Source organism: Symsagittifera roscoffensis, chromosome 3 (genome assembly GCF_963678635.1).
Source record: "Symsagittifera roscoffensis chromosome 3, txSymRosc1.1, whole genome shotgun sequence".
NCBI lineage: Eukaryota > Metazoa > Xenacoelomorpha > Acoela > Convolutidae > Symsagittifera > Symsagittifera roscoffensis.
Genome location: NC_087064.1, coordinates 8,258,489 through 8,285,000, shown reverse-complemented (window position 1 = coordinate 8,285,000; position 26,512 = coordinate 8,258,489). Strand labels below are relative to the sequence as shown.

General features: G+C 36.6%; 2 protein-coding genes across 4 annotated transcripts in view; one reads left to right on the top strand and one right to left on the bottom strand.

The window, feature by feature from the left end:
• The window catches only part of LOC134842545 (serine/threonine-protein kinase par-1-like), a 33,509-nt gene extending 17,412 nt beyond the window's left edge, over positions 1 to 16,097 (bottom strand). The window contains exons 1-7 of one of the 3 annotated variants that reach the window (XM_063858934.1): positions 15,545 to 16,097; positions 6,593 to 6,744; positions 6,056 to 6,232; positions 2,586 to 2,882; positions 2,191 to 2,332; positions 1,684 to 1,894; positions 1,490 to 1,653 (exon numbers count right to left, since the gene is read on the bottom strand). In XM_063858934.1, the coding sequence (XP_063715004.1) occupies positions 1,490 to 1,653; positions 1,684 to 1,894; positions 2,191 to 2,332; positions 2,586 to 2,882; positions 6,056 to 6,232; positions 6,593 to 6,725 (1,124 nt within the window). In that variant the 5' untranslated portion in view covers positions 6,726 to 6,744; positions 15,545 to 16,097. Of the gene's footprint in view, positions 1 to 1,489; positions 1,895 to 2,190; positions 2,333 to 2,585; positions 2,883 to 6,055; positions 6,233 to 6,592; positions 6,745 to 15,544 lie in introns of all 3 variants that reach the window. The other 2 variants (XM_063858933.1, XM_063858935.1) reach the window with 2 other exon arrangements.
• The window catches only part of LOC134842711 (uncharacterized), a 203,817-nt gene that overhangs the window by 45,816 nt on the left and 131,489 nt on the right, over positions 1 to 26,512 (top strand). The window lies entirely within an intron of this gene.

The following is a 26,512-nucleotide window of genomic DNA, read 5'->3' as shown; positions in this document are numbered from 1 at the left end:
CTTCAAAAGTGGTTTTGGTCAATCAAAATTATGAAAATTGCAACAAAAGCCCCCAATACCCGGAAAAAATTACCTGCATTTTCCAAGGAGCTTTCAGAATGCCGAATTTTTGAAAAAATCTTTTCTGCACAGCAAAACCGACAAAAACAAGCACAGGAAATAATCTTATCTAACCGAAAAAATTCATTTAGCAAAAAAAAACAAGACGCGACGAAAATAGAATTCCCATGCTCTGTCGTATCGCATCAATCACGGGTGTTGACACCAACTTGGAAGAAAGCTTAATCTTCAAAAAAAAAACGGGCTACGGTAGCTAAGCCAACAAAAATAAACGGACAGACGATATTCCGAAAGAGCACAAAAACTCTAATTTGTAAAAAACAGGTCCCGGCTGAATTCAAACCACCAAGCCTTTGCCGCCTCAAGCAGTTGTGTTACCTCTACGCCAGATGTGCCGGATGGTTGATTGATTTTGAATTTATAATAAATAAGGGTACAAAAGCCGAAAAGTCCTGAGCAGAAACCTTTCATGCCAAAAAAATCTTATAATAAAAACAATGAAATTTCCCTTCCCCTCACAACACACACACGCACGCAAAAAAAATTTTCGGTAGTCAAACGGAGCAAAAAGAAAAAAAATCTCGTACACGATTGCAATACCCTTCTTATTGCATTTTTCTCCTTAATTACAGATAAAGCGATAAACCAACAAAAAAAATCAAATAAAACCCCCAATAATTTTTGTCAAAAAGTTACAAAATTGGCAAAAAAAATCATATTGGAATTGAAATAACTGCACTTTTAGAAATTTTAGAAAGAGGAAAAGCATCGCGCTACATGCAATAAAACCCATACATAGCAGTACAAACTAACCAACGAAAACAGAGGTGAAAACCGTGAAAAAATATCGAAAAAATTATACTAAATTTTTCTGGATTTGGTCTTGAATAACAGTTTCTAACAGAGAACATAACGCAGAGAAGAGGCTATGCAATTTCCAATGCTATAATGAAATTTCCAAATAAGTGAACACTTTTAATGCACACTTTTATTTGCGAGTTAGGTTAGAAAAAAGAAGGTTCGTAATAACACACTAAGCTGACGCTAGTGCAATAAACCGAAATGTTTTACGCCGAATACGAAAAGAATGAAAAGAACAAACGAAAACAAAAATGGATATACTGAAATCAGAATTGATATATTTGAAATCAACATTAAAAAAACTCTAATAAGAATGGGAATTTAAATTGCAGACATGCTCAAAATTTGTCTGTTCTCCATCTTTCTGTTCGTTGAAGAAGGTAGAGATGACCAACATTTCAGTCAACCGGCGAACAAAGTTAATTACGGGAAAAAAGTATAGTAACCAATTGCAACATACCCTTGCTTATCGCAAGGATAATTAAATTAGCTGAAAAGAAATCAGTATCTGCGATCACAGTACTTTAAAAAAACAGAAAGATTGATTTTGTTCAACTTTACTACTTACTGAAGAATGGCCGGTTCATCTGCTATGTTCTGCGTCGTCATACAATCCACTATTTCTCTGTGTTCTTCTTCCGTAATCATATCACGTGTAATCACTGTGTTCTGCCAGTGAGATCCCCCAACTCGATGCACCCCTCTGAATGCCCCCTGACCCTGGTGACTCGAGGCGGGTACGGGTCCCCCGTTGGGACTCAATTTATAACTGCTTCCTACTGATGGATGACAGATACTTCCGTAGTGTGTGCCCGTGTTAGTGTTTATGTGGGTAATGTTTGAGTGGGGGTTGGGGGGCTGGTGCGTCAAAGGGGTGTCGGGCGAGGGTGCCATTTTCATCCAGGGGTGATCGAGAATTTGGGCCAGCGATAATCTGTCTTCTGGTTCACGCTTTAGAAGATTGCTTACCAGACTGAAAATAGACAAAGACTGAGCTCAAAATGCGCACTAATGGCAAATTTGAAAAAATTACAAAAATTAATTTGAATTTCTAAATCATTTCATTTCATATGACAACCTTAATGTGACAAGTTTCTGGACTCATCTTATTTTTACTTATGATGTCTCATTTCGCAAGAAAAAACAAAAGTAAATTAAAAGTTCCCTGCCGCTATGTGGTCGCAAGTAATAGTCGTTATTGAGTCGATTGATGATCTGAGATTTTTCAACTCATCAGCTAAGTATTTAATTCAACTGAGCTGAACTCACTCTTTGCACTCGTCTGAAAGTTCGTGAGGGAGGGTGAACTTGCAGTCCATGATCATGGTCAGTGTCTCACTGTCTGTGCCCTCATTGAACGGGGCCTCCCCACACACCAGCATAAACAACAGTACTCCCAAACTCCATACGTCTACAAAAACAAACACATCTCGACATTTTTAAATTCTTTTGCGATGAACTGAATTAATTCTGCTTGATTTTTGGATTCATCCAAAATTATGGCATTCAATATTCACTTTCAACTGTTTCGGTTGGAATCTAGCCCGAAACTCTCGCCATTAGCTTCGCAGATTATACCTGATTTGTAGCAATAACAGAAAAGAAGCTGCAAATTATGAATTGATTTTTATTTTTCAAAAGATCAAAGAGTAACTACAGCTCACCGACAGCTGCTGCTTCATAGGAGTCGCCGAGGAGTATCTCTGGAGCTGAGTATGCCAAGGAGCCACAGGATGTCCTCAGATGTGTTCCAGGTGTGTACTGATTGCTGAAACCGAAGTCAGTTATCTTCACTACATCTTGGTTGCGCGACAACACCACATTCTCCGGTTTCAAGTCTCTGTGTACAATGTGTAGGTCATGGCAGTATGTGATTGCGGAAACTATTTGCTGGAAGAAGTCGCGAGCCTTGTCTTCCGGTAATCCACCTTCGTGTTTGGTGAGGAAGTCGTACATGTCGCCTAAGTAACAGCCGCTCATCGCTATAGTTCGGCAATATTGTAAAACAGATATACTGTTTTACCCACAGGTTAATTCTTTCTTTGATTTCTTTGCTCGTTTAAGCTAATCAATGAGACTGGTAACGCATTATACTGTGAGACATCAACAATCAGTTTCGAACTTTTGGGTTTTTGTGAAAGCATGAAACACTTTCAAAGCTCGAAAAATATCAGTACAATTCAAAAACGTGTATGATTTAGGAAAATTGATTAAAAAAATAGACAACAGACAGGTTGAAAAGAGTCAATGAACGTACAGAAATAGAAAAACATACTGAATCATTTTAGAAAAACTTCAACTATTGAATTTCAAGTTAACAAATATATGGCTTTAAAGCTCTCTGGAGTTCAAGAACATTTTATTAATGAAATTTTTTGATTGTTTAATTAAATTTGAGAAAACTGAATCAAGAGAAGTTTTTATTCCGCTGGAAAATCTGAAATTCAAAACCCACATTCGAAATTAGAAGTCAATTACGTTTTTCGTGACCTACAAACTTATGCTGTTCTGTAATAGAGTTTGCTTTTCGTTTTAAAAATGAAATACCTTGAACTTGAAAATAAATCAGAAGTCAAACCGCGAGAAATCAAATTTGAGCGTGCGCTTTCCTGAAAAAAAAATCAAAATGACCTATTCAAGAGTCTTCACTAGGTTCATTGACTCTTAAAGAGAGGCGAAACGGTTTTTCGGGCCCCTTGAAATACACTAAACAATAACACGCCAAACCAGCCGACAAAAAATAAGGAAGCCTCTAATTGGGAAAACAAATTTTAGAAAATGTCTTAAAATTGGATCTATCAAAAATTTCATCTGTGTCTCAATTTTCATTGAAAAGTTCATTTTGAAAACTAACATGCTAAGAAAAATGAATGTGACGTAAGCATCAGAAGAAAATTTACCAAGCGGTAACAAAGCCGATATCAAACAAGTTCAAAGAATCGTGGAGCCAATACGCCTCACTCAAACAAATACACGCGTAAGAAACTTTACTCGCTCACAAAACGAAGTCACCAATATTAGGCTACTAAGCAAAAATAAAATAATTTGAATCTATTCGAATAAGAAAAAAAACCAACGAAAAAACTGAAATTATGACAAATCGGAGTTATCTTAAAACCAACATGAAAAGCGAATTTCCAAAAATGCTCGAAATAATTCTGTTGGTTGACGAACTTCAAACTTGGAGATGACCACCAATTCCCTCGCAGTCATCCTTTAAACAAATATTAATTACTGGGGAAAATCCAGAACCCCGTAGCTGTACTCTTGCTTATTGCAAGGGCAATTAATTCAATCCAACCTGACAAAAAAGTGCTTGCGTCACAGCAACTAATGAAATTAAAGATGATCTTGTATCACTGCGAAATGGGGCGTAACCTTGCGTACACTTTTTGGGTGGTTTTCCTTCCAATTGACCATTGATTTAAGATGCGTAAAACGGGAAAAGTTAGGGAAACAAAACGAAACTATCAAAAAAATGATGTTTTGAGTTTCAAAGAAAAGAAAAGAAAATATTAACCGAGAGCTCTTTGAATTTACACCATGCTTTATGATTGACACTTTTTTGATTAAAAAATCCAATATGAGAAAACAGGATTTCTTTACTCCGCTCTGAATATTTAATAACGCACTAGGTAAAGCGGATAAAAATGAACTTTGCGATACATCACAAACGTCAAACATAGCGAGACGAACTAGCCGTATAAAAAACCGAGAAGCCACAAACTTTGAAAAAATATATCTACCAGAAAAAAAATCATTTCGACAAAACAATTGGCGATGAAGATTTCAGGCCTTGACTTAGCATTAGAACAACATTTACAAGCGATAACTAGGTCGACAACACTTGGGTAGACAACCGCTGCGCCAGGAAAAAAAGATGTTCAAAGACTTCAGTCCCTCGGTGTCTTTTTTGCTCAGCAAATGAAGCAAAAAGAGGCTACTATGCCAATAAAATACATACCGTTTAAGCCGAATAAACCTAAATCAATTGCAAAATAAATCTGAAAATTTGTTGGGACTCTACCTTCAGGCCTGAGCAAATAAATCGTGAAAACGAAGTTGCTTACGGAAGAAAATCTTGTACTCGATTAAAATCAACTCTCGAGACAAATTCATTCACGTTTCCTCGCGCCCTTTGAGCTTAATTCATGGAACCTTCCTTTTAGCCAATGACTTTCAATTGAACTTCAAAAAACCGGGAAAAATCGAATTTGAATGTGAGCAATATTCAAAGCTCTTTCCTGAAAACAAGACAAAAAACAACGGTACCTATTTTCCCTACACTAGGTTCACTGAAAAACAACATAAATGCGAAGCGTATCTTAACACACTTGCGCTACAACCTAAACGTAGAAAATAAAGCGGGGGCTTCTTAATCGGAAAAAATCTGCTACATAAAAAGTTTTGTCTACAAAAACTTCATACATTTTTCACGAATGACTTTCAATTTGAGGAAAAGATTTTGAGAATTAAAAATCTTTGATTTAAATTCTCAGAATGTTTTTCTCAAATTGAAAATCATTCGAGAAAAATGTATGAAGTTTTTGTAGACATAATTTTTTAATGTAGATTTTTTCCGATTTAGAAGCCCCCGCTTCATTTTCTACGTTTAGGTTGTAGCGCAAGTGGTGCTAAGATATGCTCCGCATTTATGCTATTTTTAGGCAAACTTAGTATCGAGAAAAATTAATCGAATGATAGCCGACAAAACTTAGGAATCACATTTGCCGAAATAAGTTATGTCAAATATAAACAAAAATAAACGAAAGAGCACCAGATTAGAAAAAATTGTACTAAATCAGAATGCGCAAATTTACAAACTACAGGAACGATTCCAAACGCGTATCATTTCTAGCAAAGATTACAACCAATAAGTCAAACAGTCCAATAATTAAATATCTTCGATAAATAAATAATTTTATTTTCAAAAAATAATCAGCTCCTGGCTAGAATCGAACTCATCATCTTTGTCGTCTCAAGAATGGATGTCACCTCCATATTAACTGCCAAAAACTTTTATGGTAGTACCGAAAAAAATATTACTATACGAGACGACCCCCTATGAAATATGGACTATAAAAATATGACCCCCCCCCCCCCCCCCCACCGTGAGCTCAAGATATTTACTGACCTCCATCGCCCAGCTCCTGGACGATGTAGAGGAACTTGGTTGAGTCGATGACCTCGTAGAGCTGGACGATGTTCTCGTGTTTGACCATCTTCATGCAAGCCACCTCCTGGTACAGATGAACTCTGGACACCTCGTCCAACTTGCTCTTGTCTATCACTTTGATCGCCACTCGCTCACCTGTAGAGCAAAAATATTCCAATTAATCAATCTTATAGGCAGAATGTATTTTATATTGTAGATGTTCTTTTGTAGGCTTTACGGTATCCTGATGATGGTCTTCAAGGTCAAAAACGTTTGAATTTAATTTGACTCTCCCGTTTTTTCCCTACATAATCACAATCTTCAAATAATCACATCAACTGGGGGATCATTCGTAACAGACGAAAACTCGTAACAGGACAGGCGACGATTCGAAATAAAGCAATGTCAATTAGCAAACGCTTGCTCCTCTGCGCTTACATTCGACACGAGAGGTATAGCGCGCGTGAATCAGTGTTCGCCTTCGATCAAACATTTCATCGAAACTTCAAAACTTACCAGTGTAGAGATGCTTTGCCAGTTTGACTATTGCAAAGTGTCCCTTGCCCAAGGTCTTTTCAAACTCGTAGAGTCCTTTGATTTGACTGTCGCGTCTCAGTCTGCCGTCTCGAAGACTCTCCATTTTGTCCATCCGATTATCAGAGAGCGAGCTGCGAAACGAAAGGAACGAAATAAGAAAACATGCTGTCACTTTTTCATTTTCCAAAGCTTGCACAGCTTTTTCTCAGAAACTAACACAAATTAATAAACCAGCAAAAAAAATAGGGGTCGGAAAGAACCTAGAGAGAGTTTCTTTTCTTTCAGGCACAATCATGCTCCAAGAAATGAGCAAGCAAACATTCAAAGGCGAAGCTGCTTTTCGTCAACACAGCAAAAACCGGCAAAAATGGCTCTGAAAAGCCAAAAGTTATCCGAAAAAAACGATAAAACTATAGAAGTATGCCTTGCCAGAAAATCAACTTTAAAAAAAAACAATTACCAAAAAAATATAATTTATGTCTCTTCAATGGGCATGCCTCAATTCAATTTGCAATGATTACTTGAGCAACTCGAATTTGAGTATTCAACCCATCAGAATTGAGTATTCAACACAGGCGAAGCGGAGCTTCGCATCACTTGATCTACAAAATATATGACTATGATTACCTACAAACGAAAAGACATATCAAAAAATGAAAAAAAACCCCTTCAAAAAATCATGTTTTGTTGTCAAAAAGTTTAAAACATTGCAAAACAGGACAAAAAATTCCAAAAACAAAGTTACTTGCACTATTAGAAACTTCAAAAACAGGTTTCAAAATCCTTAAAAGGAACCGAAACTTTCAGCGGAATCTAAGCCGACAAAAATATCAGACACGAAAGCCTAGAATATTTGTGTCTGAAGCATGGGTGATACTATTGCACTATATGCATAGAACAATCCTTGAATTTATATAGAAAACAACTTCAAAAATGTTTAATGAACAGCCTGAAAAAAATCGAAGTAGCAAAAAATAGGCAAAACTTAGAACTCAATTACTTGCTAAAAACAAGAATACACTGAAAGGTTTTTAATTCGAGTAAAAATGCCCAAATTTACGACAAATTTTGTGCTGCAGTAACTGAGCCGACAAAAAAATCAAACAAGCAGAAGTCCGACAAATATTTATTGACGCGCGGAAAATTTTCCGCTTACAACACAAAAACAGGTCCTGTCCGGATTCGAATAATTGACTTTGGTCTTTATAAGCAGGAGCATTACCTCTTCGCTACATGCGCGATGTAACGTCAGACTTTTGATTTCATATGAACCAAAGGTAAAATGATTCAAGTGATTCTGTTAAACTAGTTGTTAACGCGAAAAAAATATGTATAGTCCGGTTAGATAACGCTTGCAAATCGCAAGCGTAAAAGTCTCAGAAATCGCAAACATCTCAAAAAATCGAAAAAGCAGGCCATTCAAATTATTATTGACCGATTCGGAAATAAGCAGATAAATGAACTTCCAGTTATTGAAAAATCGAAATCGCGTATTAGAAAAATCATAAAACCAATTTAAAAAAAAAACGAAAAATAAATTTAAAAAAAATTAATTTTATATCTGCACGAATTGTACAGCAAAACTTTGCAAATTGCCGTTACTCATTTTCTCTTAATAATGAATTCAGTTTTGTGCAAAAGTCAACTAGCCAACAAGAGAAACCTAAAACAATTGACTTCTTTTTTCTGAAGCTTTTAAATTGCGAAGAAAAAAATACAAGACAAACAGCACTTACATCAGTAATGACGATAAGTTTCGATAAAAGACTAACCAAACAAAAAATTTCAAATGCTAAAAAGTATTTTTTAGAAAATTTATTATTGCCGAGAAAGATCTGAACGGAGCTTCGAAAAACAGTTTTCCTGGAGTAAAACTATATTTCAATGCTTAAATAAAAGCTTACTTTCTTATTACAAGACCTACCCGCACAAAGTTAACCTAAAAACTGGTTTTTTCGATACTAGAACAACTTTTGAGAATTTTACAATGTCGTTCAAATCACGAATGAATAATCTTTGATATATATCACGCGACTCACTCCGACGATTTTTTGTGGTACTTGAACGTGACTTTTAGCGGAAAAAAAAGAGAAAAAACGTTTTCTCTGCTTCGCAACTCTTGCGATCCAAAATTGAATGACTATCACTACTTGCAGATAAACCAACAAATCGAAAAACTTCATAGAAGTGTTTTTTTTTAATTATTAAACTTAAATTAAACGAATCCTTGGAAGTCATGACTATGATTACCTACAAACGAAAAGACATATCAAAAAATGAAAAAAAACCCCTTCAAAAAATCATGTTTTGTTGTCAAAAAGTTTAAAAAATTGCAAAACAGGACAAAAAATTCCAAAAACAAAGTTACTTGCACTATTAGAAACTTCAAAAACAGGTTTCAAAATCCTTAGAAGGAACCGAAACTTTCAGCGGAATCTAAGCCGACAAAAATAGCAGACACGAAAGCCTAGAATATTTGTGTCTGAAGCATGGGTGATACTATTGCACTATATGCATAGAACAATCCTTGAATTTATATAGAAAACAACTTCAAAAATGTTTAATGAACAGCCTGAAAAAAATCGAAGTAGCAAAAAATAGGCAAAACTTAGAACTCAATTACTTGCTAAAAACAGGAATACACTGAAAGGTTTTTAATTCGAGTAAAAATGCCCAAATTTACGACAAATTTTGTGCTGCAGTAACTGAGCCGACAAAAAAATCAAACAAGCAGAAGTCCGACAAATATTTATTGACGCGCGGAAAATTTTCCGCTTACAACACAAAAACAGGTCCTGTCCGGATTCGAATAATTGACTTTGGTCTTTATAAGCAGGAGCATTACCTCTTCGCTACATGCGCGATGTAACGTCAGACTTTTGATTTCATATGAACCAAAGGTAAAATGATTCAAGTGATTGTGTTAAACTAGTTGTTAACGCGAAAAAAATATGTATAGTCCGGTTAGATAACGCTTGCAAATCGCAAGCGTAAAAGTCTCAGAAATCGCAAACATCTCAAAAAATCGAAAAAGCAGGCCATTCAAATTATTATTGACCGATTCGGAAATAAGCAGATAAATGAACTTCCAGATATTGAAAAATCGAAATCGCGTATTAGAAAAATCATAAAACCAATTTAAAAAAAAAAACGAAAAATAAATTTTAAAAAAATTAATTTTATATCTGCACGAATTGTACAGCAAAACTTTGCAAATTGCCGTTACTCATTTTCTCTTAATAATGAATTCAGTTTTGTGCAAAAGTCAACTAGCCAACAAGAGAAACCTAAAACAATTGACTTCTTTTTTCTGAAGCTTTTAAATTGCGAAGAAAAAAATACAAGACAAACAGCACTTACATCAGTAATGACGATAAGTTTCGATAAAAGACTAACCAAACAAAAAATTTCAAATGCTAAAAAGTATTTTTTAGAAAATTTATTATTGCCGAGAAAGATCTGAACGGAGCTTCGAAAAACAGTTTTCCTGGAGTAAAACTATATTTCAATGCTTAAATAAAAGCTTACTTTCTTATTACAAGACCTACCCGCACAAAGTTAACCTAAAAACTGGTTTTTTCGATACTAGAACAACTTTTGAGAATTTTACAATGTCGTTCAAATCACGAATGAATAATCTTTGATATATATCACGCGACTCACTCCGACGATTTTTTGTGGTACTTGAACGTGACTTTTAGCGGAAAAAAAAAGAGAAAAAACGTTTTCTCTGCTTCGCAACACTTGCGATCCAAAATTGAATGACTATCACTACTTGCAGATAAACCAACAAATCGAAAAACTTCATAGAAGTGTTTTTTTTTTAATTATTAAACTTAAATTAAACGAATCCTTGGAAGTCATGACTATGATTACCTACAAACGAAAAGACATATCAAAAAATGAAAAAAAACCCCTTTCAAAAAATCATGTTTTGTTGTCAAAAAGTTTAAAAAATTGCAAAACAGGACAAAAAATTCCAAAAACAAAGTTACTTGCACTATTAGAAACTTCAAAAACAGGTTTCAAAATCCTTAGAAGGAACCGAAACTTTCAGCGGAATCTAAGCCGACAAAAATAGCAGACACGAAAGCCTAGAATATTTGTGTCTGAAGCATGGGTGATACTATTGCACTATATGCATAGAACAATCCTTGAATTTATATAGAAAACAACTTCAAAAATGTTTAATGAACAGCCTGAAAAAAATCGAAGTAGCAAAAAATAGGCAAAACTTAGAACTCAATTACTTGCTCAAAACAGGAATACACTGAAAGGTTTTTAATTCGAGTAAAAATGCCCAAATTTACGACAAATTTTGTGCTGCAGTAACTGAGCCGACAAAAAAATCAAACAAGCAGAAGTCCGACAAATATTTATTGACGCGCGGAAAATTTTCCGCTTACAACACAAAAACAGGTCCTGTCCGGATTCGAATAATTGACTTTGGTCTTTATAAGCAGGAGCATTACCTCTTCGCTACATGCGCGATGTAACGTCAGACTTTTGATTTCATATGAACCAAAGGTAAAATGATTCAAGTGATTCTGTTAAACTAGTTGTTAACGCGAAAAAAATATGTATAGTCCGGTTAGATAACGCTTGCAAATCGCAAGCGTAAAAGTCTCAGAAATCGCAAACATCTCAAAAAATCGAAAAAGCAGGCCATTCAAATTATTATTGACCGATTCGGAAATAAGCAGATAAATGAACTTCCAGTTATTGAAAAATCGAAATCGCGTATTAGAAAAATCATAAAACCAATTTTAAAAAAAACGAAAAATAAATTTAAAAAAAATTTATTTTATATCTGCACGAATTGTACAGCAAAACTTTGCAAATTGCCGTTACTCATTTTCTCTTAATAATGAATTCAGTTTTGTGCAAAAGTCAACTAGCCAACAAGAGAAACCTAAAACAATTGACTTCTTTTTTCTGAAGCTTTTAAATTGCGAAGAAAAAAATACAAGACAAACAGCACTTACATCAGTTATGACGATAAGTTTCGATAAAAGTCTAACCAAACAAAAAATTTCAAATGCTAAAAAGTATTTTTTAGAAAATGTATTATTGCCGAGAAAGATCTGAACGGAGCTTCGAAAAACAGTTTTCCTGGAGTAAAACTATATTTCAATGCTTAAATAAAAGCTTACTTTCTTATTACAAGACCTACCCGCACAAAGTTAACCTAAAAACTGGTTTTTTCGATACTAGAACAACTTTTGAGAATTTTACAATGTCGTTCAAATCACGAATGAATAATCTTTGATATATATCACGCGACTCACTCCGACGATTTTTTGTGGTACTTGAACGTGACTTTTAGCGGAAAAAAAAAGAGAAAAAACGTTTTCTCTGCTTCGCAACACTTGCGATCCAAAATTGAATGACTATCACTACTTGCAGATAAACCAACAAATCGAAAAACTTCATAGAAGTGTTTTTTTTTAAATTATTAAACTTTAATTTAACGAATCCTTGGAAGTCAATTACATACCATATTTATCTACAAAATTTTTCCTACAATTTTCTTGATGCTTTCTTGAATTCTATTCAAAATTTATGCCAAAAAACTTAAAACAAAGCCAACAAACAGCTGAAAAATGTCATGAACACCAAGGAATAAAAAAATACTGACTTGTTTTTTTTAAATATATAACTTTCGAATTTCAAAAAAATGATTGAATTCAAGCTCTTTTAATTTGCAGATCATTTTATGATTGAGAATTCTTTAATAAAATTGACAGAACAAGATCAATAAATAATCTTTTTTATTTCACTTAGAAATTTGAACTTTAATTCCACTTTCGAAACGGGAAGTTTATCGCGTTTTTCGTGACAATTACACAGTCGTAATTGGAGAGCAAAATTTCCCTAGTTTTTAGCAGATGACATTGAATTGAATTTAAAGAGTGCATAAATATGTAGAAAAAATTATAAATTCATCAATTTGTACAAATTGTATTTTGTAAAAAGTTGAAACACATCAAGACTTTTCCTGAAAAAAAAATCATCACGACCTATATAAGTGTCTGAACTACGTTCATTGACTCTAAAAATTGAATGTTCAATACTCGAAACAAAACATAGGAGGCGGCAATCAAGCCGAAAACTCTTGAGCAGACATACGTTGTGCCAAAAAAGATAGAAAAACCAGCTTCTGGTCAGTATCGAATCCATTAACTTGGCGCAAGCATGGACGTTAACAAAACAAACAGCCCGAAATATATACTCATTTCCTACTGCTTGCTAATCACAAGCGTAATAGTCACAACATATCGCGCAACCATTTTAACGAAGGTTGCCACCTAAGATAATAAAACTAAAATGTTGAAACTTGATTTTTGACAATTTTCATTATTATCAAGTTTTAATACATAGGGCTTGAGAGCGAGACAGCTACATTTTCCAAAAATTTACTGTTCGAGTTCAACGGTTCTCATTTGAACAAAAGTGAAGCGGAGGTTTGAACCCAAAATGTCAGATATGGGAGGGTAGTTTTCGAGAAAATTCAAAAAACGGTCAAAAACCAGAACTTTGATTATTCTGATTGGGTTGTGCAGAAATTGAGAGTGGCCGCTAATGCAGGGGAGGTTTCCACTACACGGTATCTCCATTAAAGCCACAATCTCAGATTTGGGAGTTAAGTCAAAGAGATGCAAAAAACGCATAAGAAAATCCAAGGATTATAATTTTATGTGTAAAAAATAAGGGCGAAGCCACTTATGCAGGGGAGCTTCTTCTCAAATTCGTTCTTTTCATCTAAACCAGAATCTCAGATTTGAGAAGTTAATTTTAAAAAAAACACGAAAAATAATCTAAAATATTCAACCCACTGACTTTTTCGAAGGCTGTAGACAGAGGACTAGAGTAAAAATAGGCTAGAAGAGCATGCAGGCAGACAAGGGGTAAACGTTTTCTCTATTGTTACTATAATTTTTGCGAAACGTGAACTTTCCAAATCGCCTCAAAAAATAAAATGAAAAAAAAACCCAATCCCATACATTTTCATAAAACCTGTTTTTATCAAGCATTTGAAATTAAATTAGCAACGGAGAAAAACGTACGAAGCGGAAACAAAGCCTGAATCTACAATTACAGCGCATGAAAAATCTGTGACGTGGTTTAAGTTGCAAAAAACCATGCTTTAAGGCACCTGGAACTAAGCTTTAAGGCACCTGGGAAGGTACCTGGAACTAAGCCGACAAGTTACAGCGCAAGAAAAATCTGTGATGTGGCAACTAAGTCAACAAAACTTGATTAGATGAATGAAAGTCCAACTCAAATTTACGGTAAAAATCAATTGCATACATACTGGAAAAACAAGGTCCGGTCGGGATTTCAAACCCAGATCTGAGGGTGCAAAGGCAACGTTGTTAACTCTAGGCCAAGTGGGAAGGCACCTGGAAGTTGTAAAGATTCAATAATGAAACGAGTTGATGAATTGTAAATAAAAATTCTTTACGGGAAAAAGTCTAGTTCCCGATTATAATACACTTATTTGAAAACAAGACGACAAAAACAAAGTCGACCGACCTCGGTACAAAAATCTAACGAAAATTTTCGGCACATAAAAAAATTGCATTGCATTTCTGAATGTTCACCTCCAACTCTGAACGTCCAGCGGTACATATGCAGTTAATACACTCTAACCATGCTATCAATTCAGCGGTTACACAGAATGCAAAAAACACATTGCGCTACAAAATAGTGAATGAAAAAGACAAGTCAGAAAAATTATGTTGAAAAAATTACTTTATATAACTTGAAAAAATAACTGGACTTTAGAAAAAATAACTATTAAATTACAGCTACAAAAATTTCATAATTGTATCGAATGAAGTTCATAAACAGACCACAGAAAATGTATATCCGTTTCATTTACCGAGCGGCAACAAACTTTGAGTCGAAACCTGTTGAGTCGAAAACAAATCTATTGTCATAAAAAATTTCATAAAATTTAGAAGTTTTAACGAACCATCCAAACCGAAACGGATATATTTTGCCCTCTAAATTGGGAAAATTAAGTTGACTAAGTCGATATAACAAACTGAAACAGTTTGAATATTTAAAAAAAGCGAAAAAAAAAGAAACAAAACTGAAAATCAGACTTGGTAAATTTACAAAATTATGAAATTTCAGTTATAGCAAAAACTGTTTAAGTTGCAAAAGACCATGCTTTAAAAAGTAAACCAATCAAAGCCTTACCAGATAAAAAATGGCGTTTAAAAAACAGAAAATGAACCGACCGAAACTTAAGACGAAAAATACGGACCCCAAAATGAGAAGTTCTTTGAAAAATAATTACAACCTGAAACGGAGTTGGGTTAATTACTACTTAAATGATAGACGTGGAAGTGAAAATCCTACTTAAGAATAAAGATCCTCTAGAATTGATTCTGTGGACAAAATTGTTTAACAGAAAAATTCTAGAAACCGGTTGTAATACCCTAGCTTATAGCAAGGGTTATCATTTCACCATTCTGTGAACAAACTATTATTCAGAAGTCGAGAATATTGAGTCAGTGGTAGCTCGTTAGATCGCATGCGTCATATTATCTCGATTTCATATGATTCAATTTTTTGAAGTATTATATTTTCAGAAACCTTTATCCAGATTCATTCTTGCGAGGACCTCCTTACTTGCATAAAACTCATTTAAAATCGGAGCGCCATTTTAATCAGCCTTATAAATTCAGAGTGTTGTCAAAAGTAGGTTCAGCTGAGTGGTTCAGGACCAAGCGATAACATTAAATACAAACTCTTTGATGCTTTTTAATCAAGAGCTGCAACCACCAGTGTCTTGTACCGAAGGCTGACTTAAGATTAGTGTCGACGTCTCATCCTTCAGGAATTTATACCTTTCACCGCCCTAAGGACGAACAGACTAAACGCATTCAATCTACAAAAAATTGTATCAACCATCCTTACTTTTGATTTATTTTGCCTGACTGTACGGTCCAGCAGGGTTGCTTCTTCCTACGTCTTAATTCATGCAGATAGCAGCTAGCCAAGCCCCTTCAAACACGCCTGTCTCAAGAGACCAATGTCGCATCAAAACGTCAATAGATAAGAATGAGTGGATTGTTTGAATTTAATTTCTCAAATAAGCTAAGGAATCGTTTAGTATTTCATTTTGAAACGTAATAACGCAGGAGATTTCAAATATTTATAATTCTGAATAAATATTTCCCAAATCTTCAAATTTTCAGAAGTGGCTATGTTGTAAGATTTTCTTGGTTTTTCGTGATATATGTTTGATTAGAACGTGAAGTTATACAGCCCGAACGTCAAAAAGGAAACAGAACCGTAATGGGTTACTATTTCGCTATCGCCATTGCCCTCTAAGATGAATATAATAAAGCACGCCGTTCACCTATATCCATTATCTGAAATAATCCGAAATTAAAGTTTGTAGCTTGAATAACACTGAAGGTTGCTCCATTACTCGTTGCAAGTAAGTTTAGATCGAGTAAGTGTAGTAAAAGAGTAGTTACAATTTCAAATTTGAATTTATAAATTTCTAGCATGTCAAAGTTCATGCAATCAGACATCAGAAAAATAACTTCAATTGAATTGAAACTACAAATTCGTACAAAATTTAAAAAGAAAGCTTTAGTTTAAGGCCAAATCTAAGCTAATGTGTACAAATACAATATAGGCCTCTAACAAATTAGGAAATCAGCAATTTCCCGATAAATTGCCCTCAATGACATAAAAGCTGAATAAGAGCTCGTATTTTATTACAGGCACTTCAGAATCAAAGCCAGGTAATGTCATTAAAGCTTTTTATACCAACACTACTCGGGCACCGTAAAAAGATACGAAAACAAAAACATTCCAGTTGAAATTTTAAAAGGAGAGGACTCTACAGTACAACACAAACCGCGCTGAATTTTTGGTAAATTTCAGCTATACTAGACTTTATTTCTCTTCTTTCATGGATTTAAACATCAAAAATTTATATTTTCCACGTAGATTTGAAAAAAAAGTAAATCGTAAAATAAAGCAACTGTTTGAGAAAAAACTGTAATTTCATTTCAAAGCAGCAGTTTCCAAAATTTGATCAAAAGCACATTTTGTAAGAAGGAAACGAAAAACAGGTAAATTGATTTTATAATGGCAACGACGATGTGAAATTTGCTTGCTTGTATTCCCAAGTATAGCGACTATACATAGCACCGTGTTTGGTGAAAGAAGGGAAGGGGGAGCGGGAAGTACACAGACGGGACGGTACGGTCCAATTAGCACATCTAGATGGACAGAATCAGCAGCAATATGAGACAAGAAAGAGCATTGTCAAGTCAAATCAAAGAATGCTAATACACGTAAAGGATCTCTTGAACCATCCCCTCCCCGACCAACGAACTTGGTATACGGTTCAACAATTCTGTGCAATTATGCTTCACCATTGCTCTGGCCGTTTATAGAGGTTGAGATCAGTTACAATTTAACATGAAGGTATCCCAAATTTACCCCAAAAATTTGATAGATGACAGAGCATTGCAGAAATAATTCAACGTGTTAGCAAACCGAAAAAAAAAAACGATCATGAACAATGTTTTTAATTTATTTTCTCAGCTCTCATAAAAGGCCAAAAGAAACTATCTAGGCAAAGTTTTCTGCACAGCAGAAAAATTGCAAATTTAACCCAGAAATGCCATTTTTGAAAAACTTTGATTAAAAAACTACGTTTGTGGTGGTAGGTAGTACCAAACAGGAAACCTTTAGGTAGTGAGAGAATCGATATCCGCTCTTCCACTGAGAAGTAGAAACTTCCAAATTTTAAGTTATAACTTCAAAATACCACACAAACATACCCGAGTGGCGCCCTTTGTGGCGCCCTTTTAATGTACGATAATCAATCAAGGTATCAGCTATCAATATATCCCAGAAAAAAATTTCAAGAAAAATATATCACAGAAGGAAAATATGCTGGAACCAAAATATCAGTTAGAGACAATTTGTAATCTGCCAATCGCAACAACAGTAAAAAATATTAGCTGTAAACACATTTTTTCTCGTCAATGTTTTGAAAACGAACAGTTCCATTCTAACGATCGATTTTTTGAACTGTACAATCGAATGAAAGTAACTGGCGTATTTCGCACCACGCGATACCGTGTTTGTAACGGAATTCATCTACAATGAATTGTTACTGTTGCAAAAAAAAATGTTTTATAATCACTCAAACAATTGAAAAAAGCAATCAGCGAAACTGATACAAAAACAAGTGTTTTAGGCACAAATTCTAGAGCAACTGCCTAAATGATACACCTAATTTATTGCATTCCGCTATTTTTTTAAAAAGCATAAATTATTTGAGCATCACGGCAAGGATCGATTTGGTTTAAATTGTTATAGTGTAGCAGTAGACGGTATTAAGGTGTTCTGACTACAAAATGTACACCAAGTACACTAAAAAAAGTCATATTTTCACAATGAAACAAAAGAAAATCAATAAAAATCCACTCAGCGAGATTATGTAACCGCGAACTAACTGACATCAAGGTTGAAATTGGTTTAAAAACTATGCAAATCAAGTTCAAAAACAGTACACGCTTCGAAAGTAGTCGCAACAAAGCCTGATTTTTATTCACCTTTTCAATATTTCAGCACTGAAAATTATTCAACGGTGAAACGCAAAAATGGAAATAGATTTTATTTCATTAATGATTGTAAGCTGCGTCAGAGTAAAAAAAATTCGGTCCATTGCATCAAACTTTGCTGGACAATACATTTTATATTTGAACAGTCAGAAGACTAAAGGAACCTGATTTTTCAGCTTAACTAAGCTGCAGCTTATTTACAAAATCTCGTCTAGTCAATCGTGGTTTACGTGTAATTTCGAAGCCATAAATCCATGATTGCTGATCAGATCTCATTACAACAGTAAGCTCACAAGTGAGACCTTGTTTCTCACTAAAGACATAATTACAGCTAAGGTTTTTGCATTATTGCGAATAGCAAGTTGTTATATCTAATTATGAGTGACAATCATTTAACAAAAGAAGTTGGTTAGGAATTATAATTTGAGATAGAAAAAACTATCCGTTGCTGACAGGCGAAGGGGGTGGGTCGTGGCCAACATGTACTTGGCGCACAACGTAAACCATAGAGGACGTTCTGTCAGACACGGGAGACGGTGGGAGGAAGCTGTTGAACTCCTGTGAGCCGCTAAGGGGAGTGCACGCAGGTGCCGGAGGAGGCGGCATCGGGTGACCATGGCTGTAACTCTGCTGTTGCGACGTTGAATGGCCCTGTGCAGATCGGTGATGAGAACCTCTAGTGTTTCCAGGCGTGTAAGTAACCAACTCGTCCATAATAAAGCGACGTCTTTTCACATACTTGCCCGCTGGCATTTGACTGGGCATAGTATTATGACTCCCAGCTGAAGGGTAAAAATCTGCGAATCGGGATCCATTAGGGAGCCCAGCAGCTCCTTGCGATTTGGGTAAAAACAAAGGTTCACTTTCTTCTCCCGATTGGAACCCTTTGCAGCTCCTGTGACTGTACTTCTGCGAATGATGACCGCTCGAATGTCGCTCCCGTTTCCATGAACTCCACGAGGGCTTCTTGATTTTGTTGGGGATCCCCGGACTAGGAGTGTGAACGTTCTGCCTCATTCGACAGTCGGGACACATTGTCTCATAATTCACATCCGAATTATAAATCGAAGGGTTTGGCGTTGGAGGCGGTGCGCCTGCGTTGTTCAGGGTTCCACAACTTGAGGAGAACACAGATGTTGTTCTTATCGAGTTCTGTGGCACGTGTGAATGATTATGGTACCGTTTGTGCTTTTTGTGAGACGAGCTCGTACTGTGAATGTGCGAGTACATGTCTGAACTGTTGGGAGACTTCTTACGAGTTCGTGTTTGGTTAACGGTTTGGTGCACATTAATACTCGTGTTTATGAACAAGTTATTCTGATTGCTGTTTAGATTCATTGCGCTTTTTGAGACATCGATATTGTTGCTCACTTTTGCTATTGAAACTCCATCTGAGTTCTCAGCATCGTCGTACGAGTTCTGGTTAGCTGTGAACCTAACAGTCTTGTTCGATTTTTTACTAGTCCTGTACTTATAGAGCACAATTGCAAATGCTACTACTGATGCAAATGCCACCACAAGTAGCAGACATCCTATCACTGCAACTAGAAGCGGATTCTCCAAAATGCTTGCCAAACTACTTATCGCTTCCGTTTTCTGTTTAAAAAGAAAGGCCGGGTCGCAAAGACACCAGCTAGGCCGAATTTCACAATAAGAAGCTGAATTTCGATAGCACACTTTTCTCGCATCAGCTTCAGAACGCGTAGTATCTTTGACTGTAGTTCCATTGCTGACCATGCAAGTCTGCTGATCGGAGCTGCATGAGTTGTTTGCAAATGGAGCACACAGGGTTATTTCCGGACACCTTTCTCTGTCATGGATACCCAGTTCCTCGCAACGCAGCGTCGCTTGCTCTGGTGGACACGAGAACTTATCTGCGATCTTGACGCAAGTCGAGCTTGAGAGAGACATGAGTACATATCCAAATGGACAAGCACATCGCTTTGAAATCGGATCACAAAAATGGGTACATTTCAGCTGGTCACAAAATTCTGCCGAACGCTTATCGTTTTCGCTAAGACTGATAGCAGCTTTCATTGACTGTCGACCCTTTTTGATAACTAAACTTTGTGCATCTGGATTTTTGGGAGGTGACAAGAAGCCAGTTGATTTCACGATGTATCGCGTCTGCACTTTCGAGGACTGCAAGGTTGCGACGGTGTTGTGATTCACTACTAAAGTTACAGTAGTAGCAAAAAGTTCCTTCGACTGTACACTTTCGCTCTCACACAAATCTTTCTCAAAAGGTTGACTTCCTGTCAATTTATAACTGAAAATAAGACGCATTCCATCCGTCCATCTGATAACTTTTTCCTCTTGTTCAACCGAAAGCATTCGTGGATTGTTTCTACCATTGAATTTTCGGGTTCTGCGAACATCGCCGAAAATATCAATCAATGCAATATAGGACACTCCAATAAAATATCCATTCAAATTAAACAGAGCGGCTATAGTATTTTGGCCGTTGACAATTTTCAATTCTTTGATTTCTAACACATCGTCAGAGACAACGGGTGAAAAAACAATCAGCATCCTCCACGAAGTCAGGCTGAACACATAGATTCTTTGCGATGAAAACCACACGACGACTCTCGATATCGGATCGACCTCAATGTCCTTGAAAATTTCCCCGTCTTCCTCATTGGCTTCCGCAAGTAAGCTTACATTTTTACCACGAGCATCGCCGGCCAGAATTCGTCTGGAAAACAAGTCCGAGGCTTCCCGGTTTATAATGTAAAAGTAAAGGTGAAGCAAAGGGTCGTAGGCGAAGCTCACTATCGACAACTCTGCTTCCAATTCAAAGCCACCAAAGGAGATCACTCCTAAGGATGCTACAGGGAAAGGTAATTTGTACATATGTTCAGCGTCGTATGTGAATACTGTTCTGTCCTGAAGAACCAAAACTTGGAACTCGGAAGGTACACATCTTCGCGTCGTCTCGTCAAAGTAGGAGTCCTGAAAACAACCACAAGAACCGGGATGCTCGTCGTCATACAGATTTCTCAATACGCTATCGTCACTGAAGCAAAGTTGGTCACAGGTCCATTTGAAAGACTCCTCTGACAGAAAACATTCGCCTCTGAGATTTGGTTGAGACGATTTCGCAATATTAGTCACTGAAAGAAGATCTAGACCGGACAAATCTAATGAAAACTTGACGTCATCTTCGGGTTTAAACGGATAATTTGCCCAAAAACCTTGCTCATCAATTGTCAAAACGTTCATGCTTTTTGACCCAAAGGCGAACATGAATGATCCATTAAGCTCGAGAGCTTTGAGGTTCGAGGAAATGTATGAAGGAAGTGAGATTTGATTCTGGAGAATTTCTTGCATGTTGTCTTCTTTATCCTTGTCTAAGTCATAAACCGATGCAAATTTTTGATTGCTCTGACTAATTCCCAAAAAGATCAATTTCCTTCCTGATGAATGCACAGTCATTTCAATGGGTCGATCACCTTGGCATGGTTCATCTTCATCACGGTTTCCACAAAGATCCAAGAGAACTTTTGAATCAGACTGTTTGTTCCAGTCACTGCTGACCAAGACCTGTACCAACTCTCTATCAGCAAAAAAGTAGAGATATGGCACAAAGTATGCAAGGCAGCATATTGCATCGTAGCCTGATGCAACTACACGAACATGTTTGCCATCAATAGTACTCATCAGAACTGATCGGCTAGTTGAATCTGTCCAAAAGATAAACCTGCTGCTCCAGTCATAAGCCAGCCATTTCGAGGACAAGTTCTGAACCAATTCAGCGGGTTCCCTAAGTCTCACTGACTCCCCTTTGCTTAAGCTAACTGAATTAGATGGCATTTCTTGACTTACATTACATCCATAAACTGAAGACGAGTCATGGGACTTGTTCGCAATGAAGAATATCATCTGAAGGCGAATGTCATAAGCTGCTTCCCCAGTGATTTGGAGACCATCAAAATTACAGGGTACTTTTTGTAAGGGATCGACAATAGTCGGAGAAAAAAATAGAATGCTAGTTCTATTTGTCAGCAAGAACATGCGATGATCTGACAAACATTGAGAATCGTTAACTCTCGACAGCTCCATTCCCTCGGGGCAGCCGCAAGTTCGGCTAAAAATTATCTCGTTTTTCTCATCACGGTTGCTCCAATTTATGCTCGTAGATTTGGAGGTCGAAAAGCAGAAGTGCGAACATCCGCCGTTATTATCTGAGCACCCGTTTCGCAATTTTAAGCTCCGATGTTTTTCTTCCTCGGAGACAAGCAAAAGACTGACAATCGGACCATCTGCGTCAAACGCTGTTGTTATTTGTCTCGTTTGTGAATCAAACATGAGCACGCTTCCCTTGTATCGCTTCGAAATAAAAAAATTGGATCCAAACTTCACGAGGCCGTTAGTTGGTTCCCCACTTTCATGTTGCGAGTTCAACAGCTCGTGAGTATTGCCGAAATAATCGCACTTGTGAACTATTAACCTATTGCCGTCAATAATATAAAGAGTTTTGTTGGTAGGATCAACAACCATGTTGTTCGGCCAGTCCAACGTTTGTTTCAAATCTAGCAGGTTAACTTCGTTAACTTTTAAATCAGATCTGTATACCAAGTTTTTTTGCGACACGTCGCCGAAAAAAAGATACCCCGCCACTGGGTCGACCGCTAGACCTCTTAGCTTGAGGTCGCTATTTTCAACCGACCAAGCATACGAGAGTCCTGATCTGACTAAAATTTTACCGAAGGGTAAGTTTCCTCTCAATTTAATGACCCCCAAATTATAATGATTATCTGTGAAATACATCAAGCCAGATACAACGTCGTAAGCTGTGACTTGAAACTCGCCGATCCCAGAAGACACTTGACCAAAAACTTCACTGTTGATACAGTCAAGTTGGTCACATTTGAACACAGTCAAAGTTTCTCCGTTTTTTCTTGTGTCCTTTTGACCAAAGAACAGATTGTTGCTAAGATAATCGAAGACTATGAACTCTATGGCTCCAGTTTGTACTCTATAGATCTCATTTTCTAGTGATCGTTTTTTGTCCATGGACAATTCGTATATGGAATCACTGGTAGAAATCAATATTTTATTACCAGACACCTCAGTACAACCCGTGGAGTCTATAAAGGACCCAGAACATAGACAGTACGGATTTTTGTTTACCAGAACACAAAACTCAGCGCATTGAGATTTTTGACAAGCATTGCTAGTATTCTGACCTGACGAAACAGACATTATTGTGGAGACTGTGGCTACTAACGCTTCAATTTTTTCATCATTTGACAGAATATCACCAGTTATTGAAACGCGAATGCTGGATGAATTCAAAGTAAACACGAAAGCATCATTATCGACAACAAAGCTTTCACATCCATATCCTAGCCGTACACTGAAAAGTTCGTCATTTTCATTTGCTTTGAAACGATAAACCTTGCCGTTCTTGCAAAAGTATATTCTTAGTCGAGTCTCGAGAGAATAACCGAAAATAACATCAGTCGAAGGAATTCGCATGGTCGGTGAAAAGTTTTCGCCGATGAGATTTGACGAAGTATATTTCACATTCGTGCTCGATCCACTTTTGATCAGATAATGGATTCTTTCTTCATCGGGGTCCACATACATTTTCCAGCATGAGCCCAGAATTTCATTTCGAGCAAGAATCCGGAGTTTAAGAGTTTCCAACTCAAAAAGAAACAAACTCTTGGTTTTCACATCTATAAGATAGAGGGTATTTGGTTTCATCCCAGAAAAAGCCAATGGTCCCAGTTCTCTAATATTAAGAGGGAAACTCAGAACACGAACTTTCGGAACAAACTCAATGCTTTGCCGATTCCATTCGTATGATTTCAATTCGCGTCCACTAGCTGACAAAACCTGTTGTTCGTCGGCAATAATATAACCGCATTCAATGTCATAGGTTTCTCTCGAGTCCAGGAATGAAATTTTACACAAATTACTACTTGCATGCATTACTTGAAAGAGTTTAGAGCACCTCCCCAGGTATATAAGTATTGCTAATATAATCAGATTTTTCATGTCCGATTAAAATATACATAAATCTGAAAAAGTATCTCAAGATAATTAGCAGCAAGGATAGCCGGTTACTGTGCAGTGCAAGTAACACAAAAATTTCAAGTTACTGTTGTTTTTTCTGTGAGGTGTGATAAAAAGTTAAGTTCTCAATGGAATAAGAACTAAAATGTTACACTACATTAGCACTTTTGAAAAAAAATTAATTACGAAAGGGGTCCTTCCAATTAGTTATGGTCAGTGCAAAAGCTAGATAGGATATAACATCGATAGAAAACCGATCTATTCGACCAGAATGCAGTCGGATTTGATACAGCAAAACAAATTCTTTTTGAGAATGCGTTAAAATTGTAAATTCAAAAAAACGTTTTCGCACATTTTTGTACACAATCAGGTTTTAAAAATCTAAACTATCTGTACAAAACGATCAAAGATCATAAAAAGCAGCATTATTTCAAAACTTAAAAAATTTAACCAATCACAACTTCACAATTATAACGAAAACTATGTAACAACTATTACGTAGCAATTTTCTTCATTTAGTCACACATTTCTGAGAGTTTTCACCTGTTTTGTTTTTACAATTTCGTTTTGTCGCTAATTTAATGCTAGCTGTAACATTCGCCCTTAAGTACATATCGACGGAAAATAAAGCTAAGCTATAAAACGACTGGCCAGCGTCTAAACAAAGCTCTACATACTTTTCACCGTCTCTACCAAAGCCAGTTCTTTTGGTGGTCTTTCTAACATCGGGTCGACAAAAACGTTACTGTTCTCCGGCTTCGACCAGAACGCTCAAATTAACTTACTTACATGCAAAATAGTGAGCTCATGGCTGGGTCTCAGTATCTGCAGACCACGAGTTCACTCCTAAAAACAGGGCTACTACTTTCTATTATATTATTATTGTTTTTGTTCAGTAGATAAAAATCATCATCTCCATCGAAGATGGATCAACCCTTTCCCCCAACTCCTAGCTTCTCATCGTCGTAAAATGAATTCAGATCTTAAATAAATTCAATTCAAGACATAACCGGGAAACTAAAAATTTATAAAAAACAGTTTCAGTTCAAATCCCGAGACCCCTCCGGATTCCTGAATCCGGGGAAATAACAACCTTATCTTCTTTCCGGAAGGCTGTTTTTCTACCCTTCACCGTTGTTGTGAACGGCCTTGCAACGATTGTAGCGACACAATCGTTGCAACTCGGAACGGTCTCTGCTAACTCTGCTTTTTCTTCGATTCTGATCTTCGATTTTCTTGTAGTTATCTTCGTCGCAACTATTGTTGTTCTGATTTTCTTCTGGTTTTCTTCCAAAATGGCGGTTTTTGCCGTTTCTCAGAAGTGCGACTTCTCAGTTCGAATGTAACAGTCGCGTACTTCGTTCACATATGAGATTAAAGAAAAATAGGCCCTATAAGTATCGGCTCAAGAGTCAGCGACACTATCTCTTGTGTTTTTCTACCTCGAACGGTCGGAGCCAATTCGGTTCACTTGCGACATGGGACCAAAAACCCGTTACAGTGTAACATTCGTCTACTGCAGTCACACATGAGGCTTAAGAAAAATAGGCCCTATAACCACTGGCTCAAGGGTCAGGGACACTATCTCTTGTGCTTTTCTACCTCAAGAACGGTCGGAGCCAGTTCGGTTCGCTTGTGACATGAGACTACGACCCGTTACAGCTTAAAGGCTACTACTAAAATATCCCCCCACTCTAGAATTAGAAACGTCCCCATACTTAGGTCTCTAGATACCCAAAACACATGAACGCCGTTAAAAACCGGGTTGGAACAATCCGTTAAGTTACTTTTTATTAGACAGTGGAACTTTGATCCATTTCAGATGGATCAACCTAAAACTCGCCTTACCTCAACATAACAATCATAAAACACACTCTAGAATTTAAATTAAGTACTCACATTGTAGCACGCTCAAGAACCAGGAAGTAAATAAGTCGGTAAACAACTCAAGAATTAATAAAGTAACTAATATGAGTTTAATGTTAGTCAGTTTCAACAACAAGAACAAGTTTTTACTCTAGACTGCAAGTTCTCGTGAACCATTGGGACACTCTAGCTGTCCACCTTTCCACCGAAGGTTCACTCTGGTCCAGTCAAGAATAGTATTCCAATCGTAATAATCCAACTCGAGGGAATGCTCTCGTCTCTGTCACAGATGGGACAGCTCTACTCTCGATTATTATAGTGATGGAAATTGCGAATAGCAATTTCCTACTGTTTTTTCTTGCGACTTTCCCGCGTGTGTGTCTTAATCGTTCTGAAA